Source organism: Lampetra fluviatilis, chromosome 8 (genome assembly GCF_964198595.1).
Source record: "Lampetra fluviatilis chromosome 8, kcLamFluv1.1, whole genome shotgun sequence".
Lineage (NCBI taxonomy): Eukaryota > Metazoa > Chordata > Hyperoartia > Petromyzontiformes > Petromyzontidae > Lampetra > Lampetra fluviatilis.
This window is the reverse complement of record NC_136282.1, coordinates 11331592-11347410: the sequence shown is the minus strand read 5'-3', so window position 1 is coordinate 11347410 and position 15819 is coordinate 11331592. Positions and strand designations below refer to the sequence as shown.

At 44.3% G+C, this 15819-nt stretch overlaps 1 protein-coding gene across 4 annotated transcripts in view; it reads right to left on the bottom strand.

Annotated features, from left to right (window-relative positions):
• Positions 1-2907: 2907 nt before the first annotated feature.
• LOC144933878 (MOB kinase activator 2-like) overlaps positions 2908-15819 on the bottom strand; it is a 53604-nt gene continuing 40692 nt past the window's right edge. For 3 of the 4 annotated variants that reach the window (XM_078859145.1, XM_078859147.1, XM_078859144.1), the window contains exons 2-5: positions 11594-11748; positions 7871-7964; positions 5809-5933; positions 2908-5054 (exon numbers count right to left, since the gene is read on the bottom strand). In XM_078859145.1, the coding sequence (XP_078715271.1) occupies positions 4789-5054; positions 5809-5933; positions 7871-7964; positions 11594-11748 (640 nt within the window). In that variant the 3' untranslated portion in view covers positions 2908-4788. Of the gene's footprint in view, positions 5055-5808; positions 5934-7870; positions 7965-11593; positions 11749-15380; positions 15673-15819 lie in introns of those variants that run through there. The other variant, XM_078859143.1, reaches the window with a different exon arrangement.

Here is a 15819-nt window from a genome sequence, read left to right as displayed (position 1 = left end):
TAACCCGAAGCCCAGTGGAATAACCTGGTGCCAAAGCCTGAAAACTTAGATACATTATTTATCATTCTGTCATCTGTTGCAAAAAAAAAATACATCCTGAGGGGTTATCTATGCCATATTGGAAACCTTGAAACAGAAAGAACTCATGGACGAGTTCATCATAATTGGTAAGGGCACTGCACTGCTGGAGTCCCTGAACTCTGCAGAAATAAAACGAGAAGATGTCGCTCCAGCCATAAAAAAAACTTTTTTTATTTTACAAGGTAAGGGCCCACTGAGCTATACAACTATGTTTCAGAAGCTACCTGGCCACAAATGATATATCAACGAAGTGGCTTATCATGTGGAAATTTATAGCAGCCAAATATTCTAAACGCACATGTCTGAATGTGGAGGGAAAAACTGGATGACCCGGAAAAAAGAATCCACGTGACCACGGGGAGAACATGCAAACTCCACATTTGCAGGTGTCAGGGGTTTGGATCGAACCCACAACCTCCTGCATACCGTGCGAGGTAGTTAACATCTCACCACCGTGGTTCTCGGAAAGCTCCTCCAGCATCGAGGTGCCAAAAACCACGGTGAATGCTTTGGCTTCCCACATGCTGTCCCTGTTCAGAGGCATCGATCAACACATTCACCAAACAAGCTGTTCCGGAAGCAATTCACCGTTACCTCAAATCAATTACTGCAAGCAACAGAGCTAACCAGACCATACACTGTCACCGAAGTGGAAGCGGCCCTCTAGGCCACAAATTCCAACAAGGCACCAGGATAAGATGTGCGGTGTCCTGAATTTCTAAAAAACCTGGGACAATGTGGACAACGATGGCTTACAAACCTCTTCGCCGTCATACACAGGGCAGGAAAAATCCCAAAAAATTAATGGAAGCAAGCGAAAGTCATGGCCATTCCAAAACCCAGGAAGCCGCGAGATTTGCCCTCCAGCTGCAGGCCTATATCCCTCTTGACTTCCACCTCCAAGCGGATTGAACGTGCCAAACTTTCCAGATTTTCCACCATTTTCCACCCCCAATTGCCTACCGAGCAAGCCGGGATGTCGAACTTGGCCGTAGCTGCTGCTGCTGCTGCTGTGAACAGATCGTTACCGTCACCACCTTCATTAAATCTGGTTTCCAGCCTCGGCAGAAAACTGGCACAGCAAGGATTGACTTCTCGACTGCTAATGACACTGTTTGGTGTCATGGCCTGCTGATGAATATTCTTATCCGAGGTCCAAGGCCTGAAATAGCCCAAGCTCAGTTCCCTTTGGAATGTTTTCAACCCAATGTCAAAGCTGGCAAGATGTCCCTCTTCCTCAGGCATTTGATTATCAGAACAATTTTAAGAAAGCACTCTCTCATTGACAATTACATTTTACGGCAAGTTTGTGAGCACGTGTCGTGAACTTTTTCTGAATATTTTGACCAAAACAATCTAAGTAACAGTTTCATTACAACGTTACAAAAAAAAATTGGGGGAATTTTAACCAGCTGTGAAAAATGAAAATAAGTATGTTCTATGTGTGCAATATATGCACCAACATTTTATCATCATTTAAAAAAAAATTCACAAATCATTTACAAAAAACGCCCATTCATTTTGGAAAATTGCCAAAACATTGAGGGGGAGGGGGGTGGAGGTGAAACAGCATGTGCAGAAAATAATTTAAAAACATAAGGAATTACTATACATAAAAAAACACTTAACACTGCCTTAAAAAAACAAAAACACAATTGGCGATGTTTCAGGCAATGGGCCTTCTTCATAGCACGTGTTGGGAAGGGTCATTGTCCAGAGGCAGAGCATTGAGTTTTGTTCATTGTGTTTGGTGCACCGATGCCAATGCAGCATCTACAAATATTTAGTTTTTATTGACGTATATGTTTTTGTTTAAAAGTGCTCTTTTTATACGAAAGTGGAAAAAACCCCAACCGTTTCCCAAAGTGTTACGAGCGCTATACCAGTATATGTACAACATGAAATATGTAACTTGAATTTCTTCCCCGATTTTTATGTAAAAAGGCAAAAAAAATCTTATTGAGTCAAAATTGCATCAAATTAATGTTGTCCATGCAACAACAACAAAAATTCTCACAAAACTGGGTCCAAAAAAAATGCATCTCGCTTCTTGGGAAAAATAAATTGGATGATTTAAATGAATGTGTTGTATTTTCTGTACGTGTGTAAAAATTGGAAAATAAAACTTTACATTGCGTGGCACCATATTGACAACTTTTTTTTAAATGAGATTTAAAAAAGTTAGGTTTCGAAAACATACGTACATTTGTGGACATCGCTATCAGCCATGATCAATCCACTGCTGGATGAAGGCCTCCTCCAAAAACCTCCGTCGCCATCTCACGATCCTGCGATGTAGTAATCCACCTCGCATCTGCATGCGAGATGGTTTAAATCGCTCCATAAATGTAGAGATCAATGCAATGAAATACCCCAGGTTGTGATGTTGATTATTTCAGCCATGCCAATACGTTTAACGGTGTCTACGTATATTAATTTTTCATCAACATTACAAATACTTAATGCAAACTGTTGCAGTATAAGCGAAAGTCAATTTGAATTGCGTTTTGCTCAAATAATAAAATATATATCAAGAATTTAAAATGCAAAAGGCTCTTGACTTAAAAAAAATCAATAAAAAGTCAATGCACATTCATTTGTGCATATATATAACAAATCTTTTGCGGGATAGGATTTATTTATATTTAATTTAAGACCTATGCTCACTCAAATTTAGTGTGCCGTAATTCCATAATTTAACATTTTCACAGTTATGCAGGGAAATTACGACAAAAAACTCGTATTTTGTGCTTTATATGTAACTTTATTGTACAATAAACCACTCACAGCAGTAGTTTTTGTTTAAAAATATAACAATTACCATTTCGTAAAGCGAGTCCATTTACAGTAATTAAAATTGCTATAGTTTGAGAAGGTGTAAGAAAGGCAGTGCAAATTAACAACGACGATAAGAGATATGTCTAATTTGCGGATAAAATGGAAAATAAGCTAACTTTAAAACACCGAACAGAATTAAAATTGAACAAAAAAAGCGACAGTACGTGTTTTAAATACCTTAAAAAATATATACAAATGCCGGAAGACCAACCTACAAATTGAATCTCGAGACCAAGTAGAAATGCAGTTGGAATTCATACTGCTCACATTTCAGGCAAAAAAAAGGTTCTGGACAAGTTCAAACTTCGCAGTCTCGGTGATGCCACGATGCCAGGCAGTGTGTGTGGTTTTCCTTGGTATAAAACAATGCATAACTTAACCAACCGACTCGGTGTCTCATTACGCAGTAACAAATGGCTTTGGTTCGAACCTCAGTAAAGTGCTTGTACATTTTCAAAAAATGCACGCAAGAGCATCATTGCAAGTACAGCATAATCGCACGACATTCATTCGTTTCGGAGCGAGTTTTGTTTTGCTTGTTATAGAAACAACTTACAAAGGGCGACGCTCCTCTCAACCACTTAAAGAGACGGCCGTATCGACTGCTAACCAGCCATAGACACGGTGGGTTTCTCCGGGCTCCCGTGTTCCCTCCAACGTCCCAAATGCTCTTCATTCTCATGGTGTCATCGGTCAAATATCTCCCACCGCAGGAACCCTCCCAAAGAGAGGGTCCTTCAGATCAGCAAGGCTTTCCTACGTAAATAATTGGCATTGCCACTACTACTTGCCTGTTTAGAAATGCCGTTTCATTCATATTTCCAGAAGTGACGTTAATATTGGATCCAGCATGCCTCGACGTATCTGCAGTACACTGCAAGCGTCAGTTTGGTTCAATGAATTAGAATGTGACAGTCTACCCACCACTGCCAAGCTACAGTTCTACGTAATGTCAGTGGCGTAACGCGGCTGGCATGGGCCTCTGGTGTGCACGGAAAGAAATGGGGGTCTAATTCTTCCTCATCCCACCATTCGTAGCCCGGTGCCTGGGGGCCCTGCCAGCCCGTGGGTCCCCGTGCAGTTGCACCGCCTGCGCACTGGGCAGCTGCGGCCCCGCTGTCCACGACAGGAGTTGTTTCTGCAGTGGCGGGAGGTGCTGTTGTTGAATCGGTCGTGAGAGTGGAACTCAACGAGGAGCTTTCTGCCAGTCCCAGGAGGTCATCGGGTGCTTCTTGCAAACCTCTGTCCTTGCCACCGGCTCGTGATTCACTCTCCCCACGCACACTCCCTGTGGAACCGTAGCAAGCGGCAACAAGCGGCGAATACAATTGCGCGGCGCTTGTGAAAAAGTGTGGGACCAATCATTTTTTCCCGTTGCTGAAGGGGTGGTCTATTTTGTGCTTTTTACTACATCTTTGTTTGCATGACAAAACAAGAAGTTGCGTAAATGAAACGATCAATCGAAATCCTACTTTGCATTGTAAATGCAGGAAGCAAAACGGATATTTGTTGACTTCTGTGAGGAGTAGTCCATTCGCTGCCCCTCAATATTAGTTCAAGATGTCACCTACAACCAGAAATGCCCAGGTTCATCAAATACGATGATGATTATTAGGATGATGAATAAGTTTTGCAGTTTTAACTAGCGTGACCTTGAAGCTGCGTCCCGGTTAAGGCTTCACAACCGAGAGAGATGGTGATGCGAGAAGGATTCGGGGGGGGGGGCAGTCACTCGCAGGTTCCGGGAGAAGCAGGTCATCTTACAGGAGGGGTTGCCTGGCCAGCGCACACACTCGAATAGATTAACGCGCGACGGAAATTTCCCGGCCGTCCGTCTCGGCTTCGCGATTGACTTTTTTTTTGCTCCCATCATCTCTCCTTGCCGTGGTTGCGAGCGGCACGCGCGTTGCACAGGGCTTCCACCAGATCGTCAAGCCCCGCGGCCTCCTTGGGCTCCAGGAGGTTGAACTCGCGCGCGAAGCACACAAAGTGGCTGAACACGGAGTTGAGGTGGCCGTGGAGGTCCAGGCAAACCGTCTCGCGGAAGTGGCACCAGTAGATGTGCGCAATCACATGGTACAGCAGCCGGAAGAACTTGCGCACCACCGCTTCGAACGAGTTCGGGAAGTCCCGGCCTGAGGCAGGGGAGGGGGAGGCAACGCGGCAATCGCTGCACGTCAGTCGATCGATCGTCGACGCCGCGGCCGTCCGAGGTAAGCTGCCCAATAATCTGTTTTCCCAGCTCTCCGATAGGTTTTCGAGTTGTACCACGTAGTGTTCGCCATGATAGCCGTCGGCGAGATATACAGTCACAACCGTGAAATGCTACGCGGTAGTAACGGTTCGCCGGTTACTTTGTTGACGAGGCTAATTCACTTGCACCCCTTCTGGAATATGAGGATCTCTTTTTAAATCACCAACGTGGGTAAACTCTCTTTACATCTGGAAAGGAAAGAAACGTGGAACCTCATTAATACTCAGATCGCAGACTGCCTGGAAATACCAGGTGTAGCCAGCTTGAGCCGAGAGATGGTCATGAGATCGCAGTAAACAAGTTAATTCTTGAATATATCTGCACGCCACTACTAGTGAATTTTCCAGACCATTCCAGTTTCCTCCCACATACCAAACATTAATTATAAAAAGTGGTCAAACATCGCAATGCAGGACCCTCCTCCAAAAACATGTCTCGTCACTCAAATTTTTGTTCCCTGGATAAATAGAGGGCATTCAAAAAATTAGCATCGCATTACTTATTCACTGCCAAGGGGCTATTACATTATCGCTCCCCTGCTTGCAGTACCAGTGGCACGACGATACCCCAATCATTTGAGTGCAAAGCTTCGTCCATGCGCCCGCAAGGTCCGAACGCAATCGTCCCAAGCTCACCGTATTTTGTCGGGAAAATAGATTCATCGGTGATCGTCGTCTGGATGCACGACATGACGTAGTCGACGTACTGTGGTCCCGTGCATTTCACCTTCTTCCCCCTCTCGTCCTGCCAGAAGTATTGTCTGCAACACAAAGGGTAACTTCTGTTGTCACTGAACACCTATTTAATTTATGGGGAAAAATTAGCATCGGATTTAAACACTTTCTGGCAATCAAACTTCCTGTGAAAATGTTCACAACAAATAGATACCCGTTTCAAGGCAAATGTCCCATAAATAGAACTGCTCAACCCGAGCTATGGATACGTTGATACTTAATCTTTGGTTCTTTCAGTCACGTGACCGAAAGAACCAAAGAGTATGGATTCCTGCAGTCACGAAAACTTCAAATCAACGTTGATACTTGCTTTGCCTTTGTACTGTTCGACTGTTTGGTAAGACTAGGCCAGAAAGGGTCTCCGGTGTAGGCCAATCGGTTTCAAAGACAATCCATATATTATCAGAGGATGTTTGTTTGCATGTTTTTTCCCAACAATGTGCGATTAATGCAGACTTGATGCCTTGAAAAAGGGGTTATCGAATTGGTGTTTGAACATCAACATTTCATTTTATTGCCAGAAAAAGAAAAGAAGCCCCCATTCTCGTTTTTTTTTCTCTCGTAATTTTGAAACTGGAAAAAAAAATCTCAGACCTATTCTATTGCAGTCTCAACACATGAGAGAGACGCAATGACATTTCCATCGATTTGCACAGCAGGAAGTTAAATGTGCGCTGCACGGATTGTAAAGCGGTACACACACACACACACACGGCCACATGCGCATGCACACACATACGCGTGATTATATACATGTAGCCACGGTGTAGTATTTTCCACATCTCTACCCTGGAAGTATGTGGGGCATAAAATGATTGCATTTGACAACTCGGCTTTGAAATGAGGCAGCCAGGAGAGAGTGAGTGTGGGAGTGAACCCTACACCGTTTCACATTCCAGAGATCAAGTAAGGCATGTGGCCCAACTTTGAGTTCACACATGGAGTTGTTCCCATTCACACACCATTTGGGCTTCAAAAGGTATTCGGCTACCATTTTATAGCAGCCCTTCGAATGTGAAGATCAGAAAATGGAACATTAGAAGGTCATTAAAAGAACGCACACCCATTAAAGGAATGTTGGTAATCTGTCTGTCTTCTTGGTTCTTTCGGTAAAGTCACGTAGAAGGGAAGTAATAAAATAATAAAAACAAAACATAATAAAATTATTCTCACGACGTTTCGGCCACAACGCAAGCAGCCGTCCTCAGGTGAAGACGACTGCTTGCGTTGTGGCCAAAACGTCGTGAGAATTATTTATGTTTTGTTTTTATTATTTCATTACTTCCCTTCTACGTGACTTTACCAAAAGAACCAAGAAGATGAATCCCTGCAGTCACGAAAACTTTAAATCGAAATCTGTGTCTGAGAAAGAGCTCTCGATGGCGATACGTTTTACCCAAACTATCTCAAGTACGCACAGCCCTTTTGCCCATCCACTGCTGGATTAGGGCCACCATCCATGCTGGACAGGTCTTGGGGGTTTGTTTGACCATACTTCACCATGCTGGTCAGTGCAGGTTGGCAAAGACTGGGGGTATTTGCAAGTGCATAGAAGAACTGTACAGCCAGCAATGGCGTTTGTTGCACTGGCCTCTCCACACTAGCATCTTGTTTTATACGCATGTTCGCCCACTCGAGTCATATCCAGGCCCAGCCCTGCTTAGCTTCTGAGATCAGGTACATTCCGGCTGATTTGCGATTGGAAATTGATTCAACAGGACTGCATTTTGCAATCCACTCCAGTTCACCGGCGGTGAGAAATTAAGCGCCAGGCTGTGCGTGCGTATTTTTAGATATTGCTGTCACCAACTGTGACCCTGCGAGCGTGCGTGGTATTTGAGGGCACTCTGGAGGAGCGGCGTTTTGGATTTCGGCGAGTGTTCAAGGGACGGGGTGGGGAGAGGGGTATGGAAGGAGAGGCGGGAAAAGGGCACGTGGGGGGTGGAGGCCGGGGAGGACTTACACGTTGCAGGCCGTCATGAGCGGGCAGGTTTCCGCTGTGCAGAATTCCGAGATGGCGCTGTACTGCAGGTTCACGTGTCCAAAGAATGTTGTGACTGCGCGCCAAGGCACACCATGGGTCCAGCCGTAAGAGGACGACAGAAAAACACACTTTGACCGTTGCATTCGATTAAGCAAATATATCAACTTTTATGTCAATAATTTATAACATTGTATTCAATGACAACGAGTATGCCAGAAAATGTGCAGTACAGCTGACAATTTACAGGATTGTACATAGTAGAATTATATTAGTTGAAATTTTCTGATACATTGCATTGTATTAACCGATTATCAGTTACGTATACAAATAAGTCACCCACCAAAAAAGAAAATCGACGAATCGTCATAGTTGAGCATGACAATTTTACTCAACAATGCAGTTGACTTTTGTTCTCACATTGCGGTGAATGTCAGTGGCCTCGAGTGGCTGCAGTCGTGATTTGAACCAATCACACACTGTACAACGTACAGAAAAACCTCCTCTTAGCGACGGTCATTTGGTTCCATGAAACTGGTCGTTAAGCGAGTATAGGAAGTACACGTTAAAGACTCAATTCGTTCCTATAGCATTGAAAGTGACCCTTTTTCACCCAAAAAACGTGCTTTACAATATTTAAACAATGGATATTAATACATAAAGATACTAACGACATTATAAATACAGAATGTTTTTTAAAACATGTTTAATCAATGCAATAAATAATATTAGCTGGACATACAACAGCCCACCGTTAACAGGGGAACGGTCGGTAAGCGAACACATTGGGCTCTATGGAGGCACTACACTACTCTACACTACACTACACACTACTATACACTACACGATACACACTGGGCTCTATGGAGTCACTACACTACTATACACTACACTACACACTACTATACACTACACGATACACACTGGGCTCTATGGAGTCACTACACTACTATACACTACACTACACACTACTATACACTACACAATACACATTGAGCTTAATGGAGGCACTACCCTACTATACACTACACTATACACTACTATACACTACACAATACACATTGGGCTCTATGGAGGCACTACCCCACTATACACTACACTATACACTACTATACACTACACTATACACTACACAATACACATTGGGCTCTATAGAGGCCCGTCCTGAAGCGATTAGTCGTTAACAGGGGGTGAATGTTAAGCGGGGTTCTACTGTATGCAGACCTAACAACAACAACAATAAACATCAACTCATATCAACAGAATTCCATACACGTTTCATTAGTTTAAGACTGTTATGTTAATCTACGTATTGTCCCCCCTCCCGCCTAAATTTACATCTTTAATCTTACAGCTTCTGTCCTAGGACGGGCTAACAAGCTAGCTATAAAATAAAGCGCACGTAAATAATGAATTAAGGTGATGTATGTATGTATGTGTGTATTTCCGGACTCTGCGAGATAGTGGCTTAATTCAGATTAGGATTGAACCACGAATGAGGCGATTGACCATCACAGGCACAATATGCTAACGGGCGTTTCGTCAATGTAATTAGTCTTTGTTCAATGGCTCCCACTTCCTAAGTCAATATACTTCATCCACAATGCCTCAGTGTCACGTGTCATGAGATGGGGCAGCAGTGCCTCCTCTGTCCGATCTCGCAATCAGAGGGAGTTTGGATAGTCCCCAAATTCGAAATTAATTTTTGTTTGTAGTGGAATTTAAAGCTACACAAGTTGTCATGATTTTTATACGCACACAGACGCAATGAGTTTATAAAATGAATAACATGAAGGCGAGTTTGAATTAAATTAGGTCAATATGGTAACAGGTGCATTTAGATCTCAGTTGGAACATTTGAAATGACATTGCATTAACCCCATATAGAGTTGAATGCTGTATTCAATAACAGCAAAATAATGACAGGGTGTTTGATACCATTAAGGGGTTTTCTTTGTTATGTAGCAGAAGTTACTAAACTATTTTTTTAAGGAAACCGTTTATCTTTGCCCTTCAACAAGTTGCAAAATCACCCTCCGTGACTTAACAAAACAATGCTAAGCGATGCAGTGAAATGTCACATTCCTAACAACACATTAAAAAGTCTTGTTTATACAAAAGACGTAGTTATTTTTGTATGCGTTTTCATACTTAAAGAACTGAACACATAAGCTGTACGGCACACGCCAGTAGCAGCAGGCTTATGTAATAAAGGAAATAAATTAAGATTCCCCAGCAGGGGAAAATGACCTGGGGGAAAACGCAAACATGCATTTAAGTCCCTGAAAGTATCTACAAATCCATGTAAACAATTTCCGCCAAAAGTGGACAGGAATTCTTGGCAACAGTTAAAACGCTGTTTGGAGCGCACGGTGGAAAAATGTCCGTGCCCTTATTAGGCCATTCGTTTAGATCTTTGAATTCCCGGTGACGCAAAAGCAATTTTGTTTCTCTTTAGCCATCTGGCATGGAATTTAATGTTGGTGCAGCAGCACGGAGGGGACAGCAATCCACCACAGAAAGTGTGTAACAATTACTGCCTTGCGCACACAGGCGCGCCGGTTGCATTTTGCAGGGTTGTACGCTCCCCGCCCATCCGTTACCCGGAATGGAATCGAACGATAAAAATCTTGGACTTACTTTTGGGGGGTGAGGGGGGGGGAAGTATTTTCTCAGGCACAGCCACCTACAACTCTTCTCATCAAATGTCCCAACTTAGAACATGTTGCAAACAGACCCCGGGCACCAGAGTGTGAGCACCATCGCCCACGGCTGTATTCTTTCCTAAAAATACTGTTTTCATAAATCGCCGCTTTCAGCCTCAACCTAACCCCGCTGTATATTTTTTTTATATATGTAAAAATAAAACGTGCTTATTTCAAAACACCACTGTAACTTTAAACGGGGTAAAGAAAGATGAGTTCATGTGAATGAAATGTAATTCTAAGGGACCCCTAAATGAATTATTGAGAAAGTAACTTGCCAGATTAATGAAATTTAGGATAGAATGTGCCCCCCCCACTCCCAACCCGAGCCACACCCCACCTCACCAGCCTCATCGTATACTCCGATCATGTACCGATCACACCTGCATTTGCCTCAAATCATTACTTTTCGCCCCTTGCTTAAATGTACGCCTCCAAATTTTGCTTAGGTTAAACATGTCAACTTTTAACCAATGTCTCATAAGTGCTTGCTATCGAACTTAAATAAAACCCTCAAGGCACTTTGTTCAATTTGATGCAACAAAATAATAATATACGGGAATACAACAAAAGTGGTAGCGCAGCACGGGTTGGCTTGGGCCGTAATGTGAGGAATGAAACGGCGACCCCCAAACCTCCTCCCTTCTTCCTAGCCTGGCATTTGGGGCCCCTCCTGGGCCCATCATCGGTCCTACTGCAGTCACACCACCTGCACCACTCAACAGCTACACCACCGAATGGGATGGTGCGTGTGGGCACTTACCCACGTGCCCCCCCCCCTACTTGTTAACAATGAACTCTCGCGACCCCATTGCCAACGGACCAACTGCTCCACCACCGAATACCAGAACAAACATTTTTTTCTTCCAAAAAAGTAAACGATTTTCACTTTCTCTCCACAGGCCTCGCTGTGTGTGTAGCGAGCACAGCTGCCCTGCTGTCACGTGACGCGCGCTGGAATGCCTTCATGTGGCGCTGGGCCTTCCGCCGCGTGCCCTACCGTGCGTGGCGAGCCACTCGTTGAGCTCGATGGAGGGTGGCAAGGTGATGAGTGGACGGAGCTCCGACTCGGTGATGCATGCTCGCACGTAGTCGGGCTCCAGGTAGAGGCGTCGCTCCTCGGGGGCACTCTTCTTCTCGTTCTTCCGGCCACGCCTGGGCGCCAAGGGTTGGCAGGAGTCATTACGATGGCAATATATACACGAGCCCTGTTAGCCAGCACGGACTGTCGGTGCAGGTGCTGTTAGCGAGCACCTATTAAGGCCGGTGTGGCGTACGAAGGGGTCGTGTGGCCAGCACCACGCGCCGACCACCGTTGCATTTCCAGTGACAACATGCACAAAGCGCACCAGGTACTCATTTAAGGCAGAGTTGACCTCGTCGAGGCCCAGAACTGGTTCAGATATTCTCCATTGATGCTGGCCGTGAGCAGGAATCAAACTCGGCGTGTCCGTCATGGGGGCCGCTTGACCATACTTCACCATCCTGGCCATTTGTGGTTTGGTAAGGAAGTTTGGAGTAAACCCAAAAATTAGTCGTTTGGCTCCGAGCAGTGCAGCTCACCGAGCCGAATGCACCCCCTGCGCTCTATGGGCATTCCTCAATGGCCAAATGTTGGTGCACATTCGTGATAAATTGATGGGACTTTATTTGAACAGGTAAGAACAAAAATTACGAGACTTAAAGTTTCTGTTTTTTTGGAATGGCAATCTTGATCTGCGAGTGACAACAATGCAGTGCAATGCACGCGGAACGTACAACACGGAACGTTAACCATGTGCGGGCATGCATCACCGAGTGTTCAAATGAAAATAAAAGCTTACTATGAATGTCGTGGCTTTTGAAACCACACGAATTAGAAGACAGCAGTGTTGCGTACGGGTCTCTCATACGGATGTGAAATCTGTACAACCAGAGTACAAAGACCCTACAGAGCAAACTAGATGCAAGAGATGCGTTTTTAAGAAGGACATTACACATTTCACGGACAGACAAGATGAGTAGCGTAAATGTATTACAGATAGCAGGGTACACAACAAGAAAATAAATACGAATAATTATGGATAAAAAAGTTAAGAGTTCTTGGACATGTAATGAGAAAATAAAAGCCTGAATATGAATGCGTTTTGACTGGGAAAATTATAGGTGCAAAAAGCCAGGGAAGTACGTAGGCAATTTGAACAATTGGATGCCACTGGGAGTATCTAACACGACGTTCTTGAGTAAACATCGCGGAGAGAACGACATCGAAAGCCATGATCGACAACGTCTTTGAAAAAGGGGTATATGGCACACAGAGTGGCTATTGAAATATTTTGCGACACATCAGAGGTCGGTTTTTATCAACTCGTCAACTGCAGTAAAACATGTACAATCATCCTGATACAGCAAAACACACAGGGGTGGCTCTTTGAAGCCAATTATCTGTTGTTGTTTTTACTAAATTACAGATTGTTTTTGACACGCATGACATGGAAAGCCCCAACACCATCTGAGCCTGGATGAAAAGGTCATTTCGTCCGAGCGCACCAGTCACCCTGATATATAATGAGCATTTCTCCCTTATCAAGCAAGGTGGACACATTATTTCCATCCTAGTCACGGCCCCAAAAGGTTAACGTGCTATGCCCCGGGTAAAAAAACAAAAAAATAAAAACACACTTCACCATTACGCCGATGATTACGGACATATTTGACGTGTCTCTCGAATTGTACGTACAGTTTGAAATTCTGTGCAACCAAAACGCCCTGGCGTTAGAGACGACATTGAAAGCAAAACGAAACGAGCACGTGTCCCCCCCACACCCCACAAAGCACAGTTTGTGTTTGAGGAGGCCAGACGCAAAGGGAGCACCCAAAAAGCCCGAGTGACATTCGGGTGAAACCCGCCGAACGGGTTAATGAGCCCTGCAGAGGTTTTTTTTTCTCTCTCCTACGGTGGCACACCTCGCTGCAGACAAACAGGCACAAACACGCAAATACACACTCAGCCGGGGGGGTAGGGGGGGCTGACACACCTCGGAGGCGACCACATTCCTGATTCGTGTGTGTGTGTAGTTTCTCTAAGGAAATCTTATCCTTGAGAACGTGAGGCGGCATGTTTTGCTCTGCATCGCGCCAGTGTGACAAAAGAATCCCACTGACCAGAGCGAGAGTGAGTGAGGACCATGCAGCAGGTTTTATAGTCTATAATAATTTTTTAAAAATTAACCCGTAAAAACTAAGTTTTTCACTATAAATCCTTTAAATGCGTGGCGGCTAGAGTCCTCTCGTCCTCTGGCTTGAGATGGCTGCCACATATGGGTCAGATGATTGCCTGCCACCATTAAGCAATTGGTAATTAAATAAATAAAACTTCCTAAAAAGTGTTAAATTTTGGAAAAAAAATTTCACGAAAATTTATTGTCACGCACAACGAGTCTGTGTGCAAAATGTCAGCTCGATTGGATCACGGGAAGTGGGTTAAAAAACGACCGAAAGATTTGCACGGTCATAAGCGCGCAAGCAAGCGAACTTAATATAAAGGATTTAAAAATATGATGATTCATCATTATGTTTAACTCTGCCCCGCGCCGTGATGCCAGTGAATAGGGATTGAAAATAATCCCACTGACGACAGAGAGAGTGAGGACCATACAGCAGGTTTTTACGCCTATAATACAAGAACATATATTTACTCATTATTATTAGAGTGCGAATGTCAATCTGCTGCTGGGTGAAGTAGTGATAAGAATCCGTGACAAAGAATCAAAGTCTCGTCACCGGGTGTGTATCAACGCAGTGTACCAACCACTGCTGCTATACCGTACGTTAAAACATCATATAAACGACGCTACGCATGTCTCCAAACGGGACCAACTTTTAAGGACCTAAGAGAATAACATTCAAAATGAAGATCCAAATTTTTGTTACACTATTACAAAAGTTCGATTTAAAGCTTTCGTGACTGCAGGTATTCATCTTCTTGGTTCTTTCGGTAAAGTCACGTAGCATGGAAATAATAAAATAATAAACAATCATATAAATAAAACATAATAAAATAATATAATAATAAAAATTTCTTATTTTTTTTTATTATTATTTTATTATTTCCATTCTACGTGACTTTACTATTACAAAACCTTAAAAAAGCGAATATTCATTAATGACCCTACCAACATGAATGTTCTTAAGCTTTGTCGATCTGCTCACGCATCACGGATTCTCCCTCGTCAAGTACTCGGGGAAACCGACTGAACAGCATCATTCGTGTAACAAACTAAAAACAAATTGTTTAACTCAAACGCAACACGAAAGACTCACCTAAACATCTGCCTGCAACTTGCCAACATCGATACGAGACGTCCTGTGGGAACTCACGCGTCTCCGCGTGGAACATCAGCGCACGACACCACGCTGGCATCCCCCCCCCCCCGACACGAATGGACCTCCGGACGTGTCCACCGGGCGTAACGTTTAACCAGCAAGTAAATAGTTTAATAATATTCAAAATTACTCCTTACAATTGCAGCAGCGGCGGCAGTTGCGGTCAATCATCGGGTTTGCATCGGGCAAATGTCATTTGACAAACAGCGTACGACACAAAATTACTTGACTTGGTCTATCACGCGTCACTCACGACATCGAGGCAACAATCATGCCGCTCCCCCCTCCCCGTAGTAGTTTACATTCAGATTGTGCTTCGTATTGTTACGATGATCATCGTCGCCGTCGTCATTATTATTACTACTACAACAACAACCGGCATTACACAGCCACGCGTCGGGAGCCATCGAGACGACACTCACCTGAGCACCCTGCCCATTGCGCGAAAAACCATCTTGCAGTGCGCAGCGGATGAAGCGGGTGGCTGGTGCGTAGGAGCCGTCGGGGCTGACTTCGCTAGTGCACGCTCAACCATCATTGTCCGGGCACAACTCCCAGCGACGCCTCCCGACACAAGCTCACGCGTCGAGGACTCGTTAAGAATGTAATGGCATTAATATCTCATTGATTTTTTTTGTTCTAAACTTAGTTCGCTTGATAGGGGGTTTGTGCACCCAAGCCGCTTGCCTGCGTTTCGTCGACCGCTTATGCCCCCCTCCCCACCACCACCACCTCCCCCAGCTATTTAGTAAGCACGCAAAGTGAGTTGATGCTGTCCCGCGCACAGTAATCATTAACGTCTCCCCCTCCGCCGACCCCACCTCCTCCTCCTCCCATCCCACGCCTCAGTGGCTCCCCACC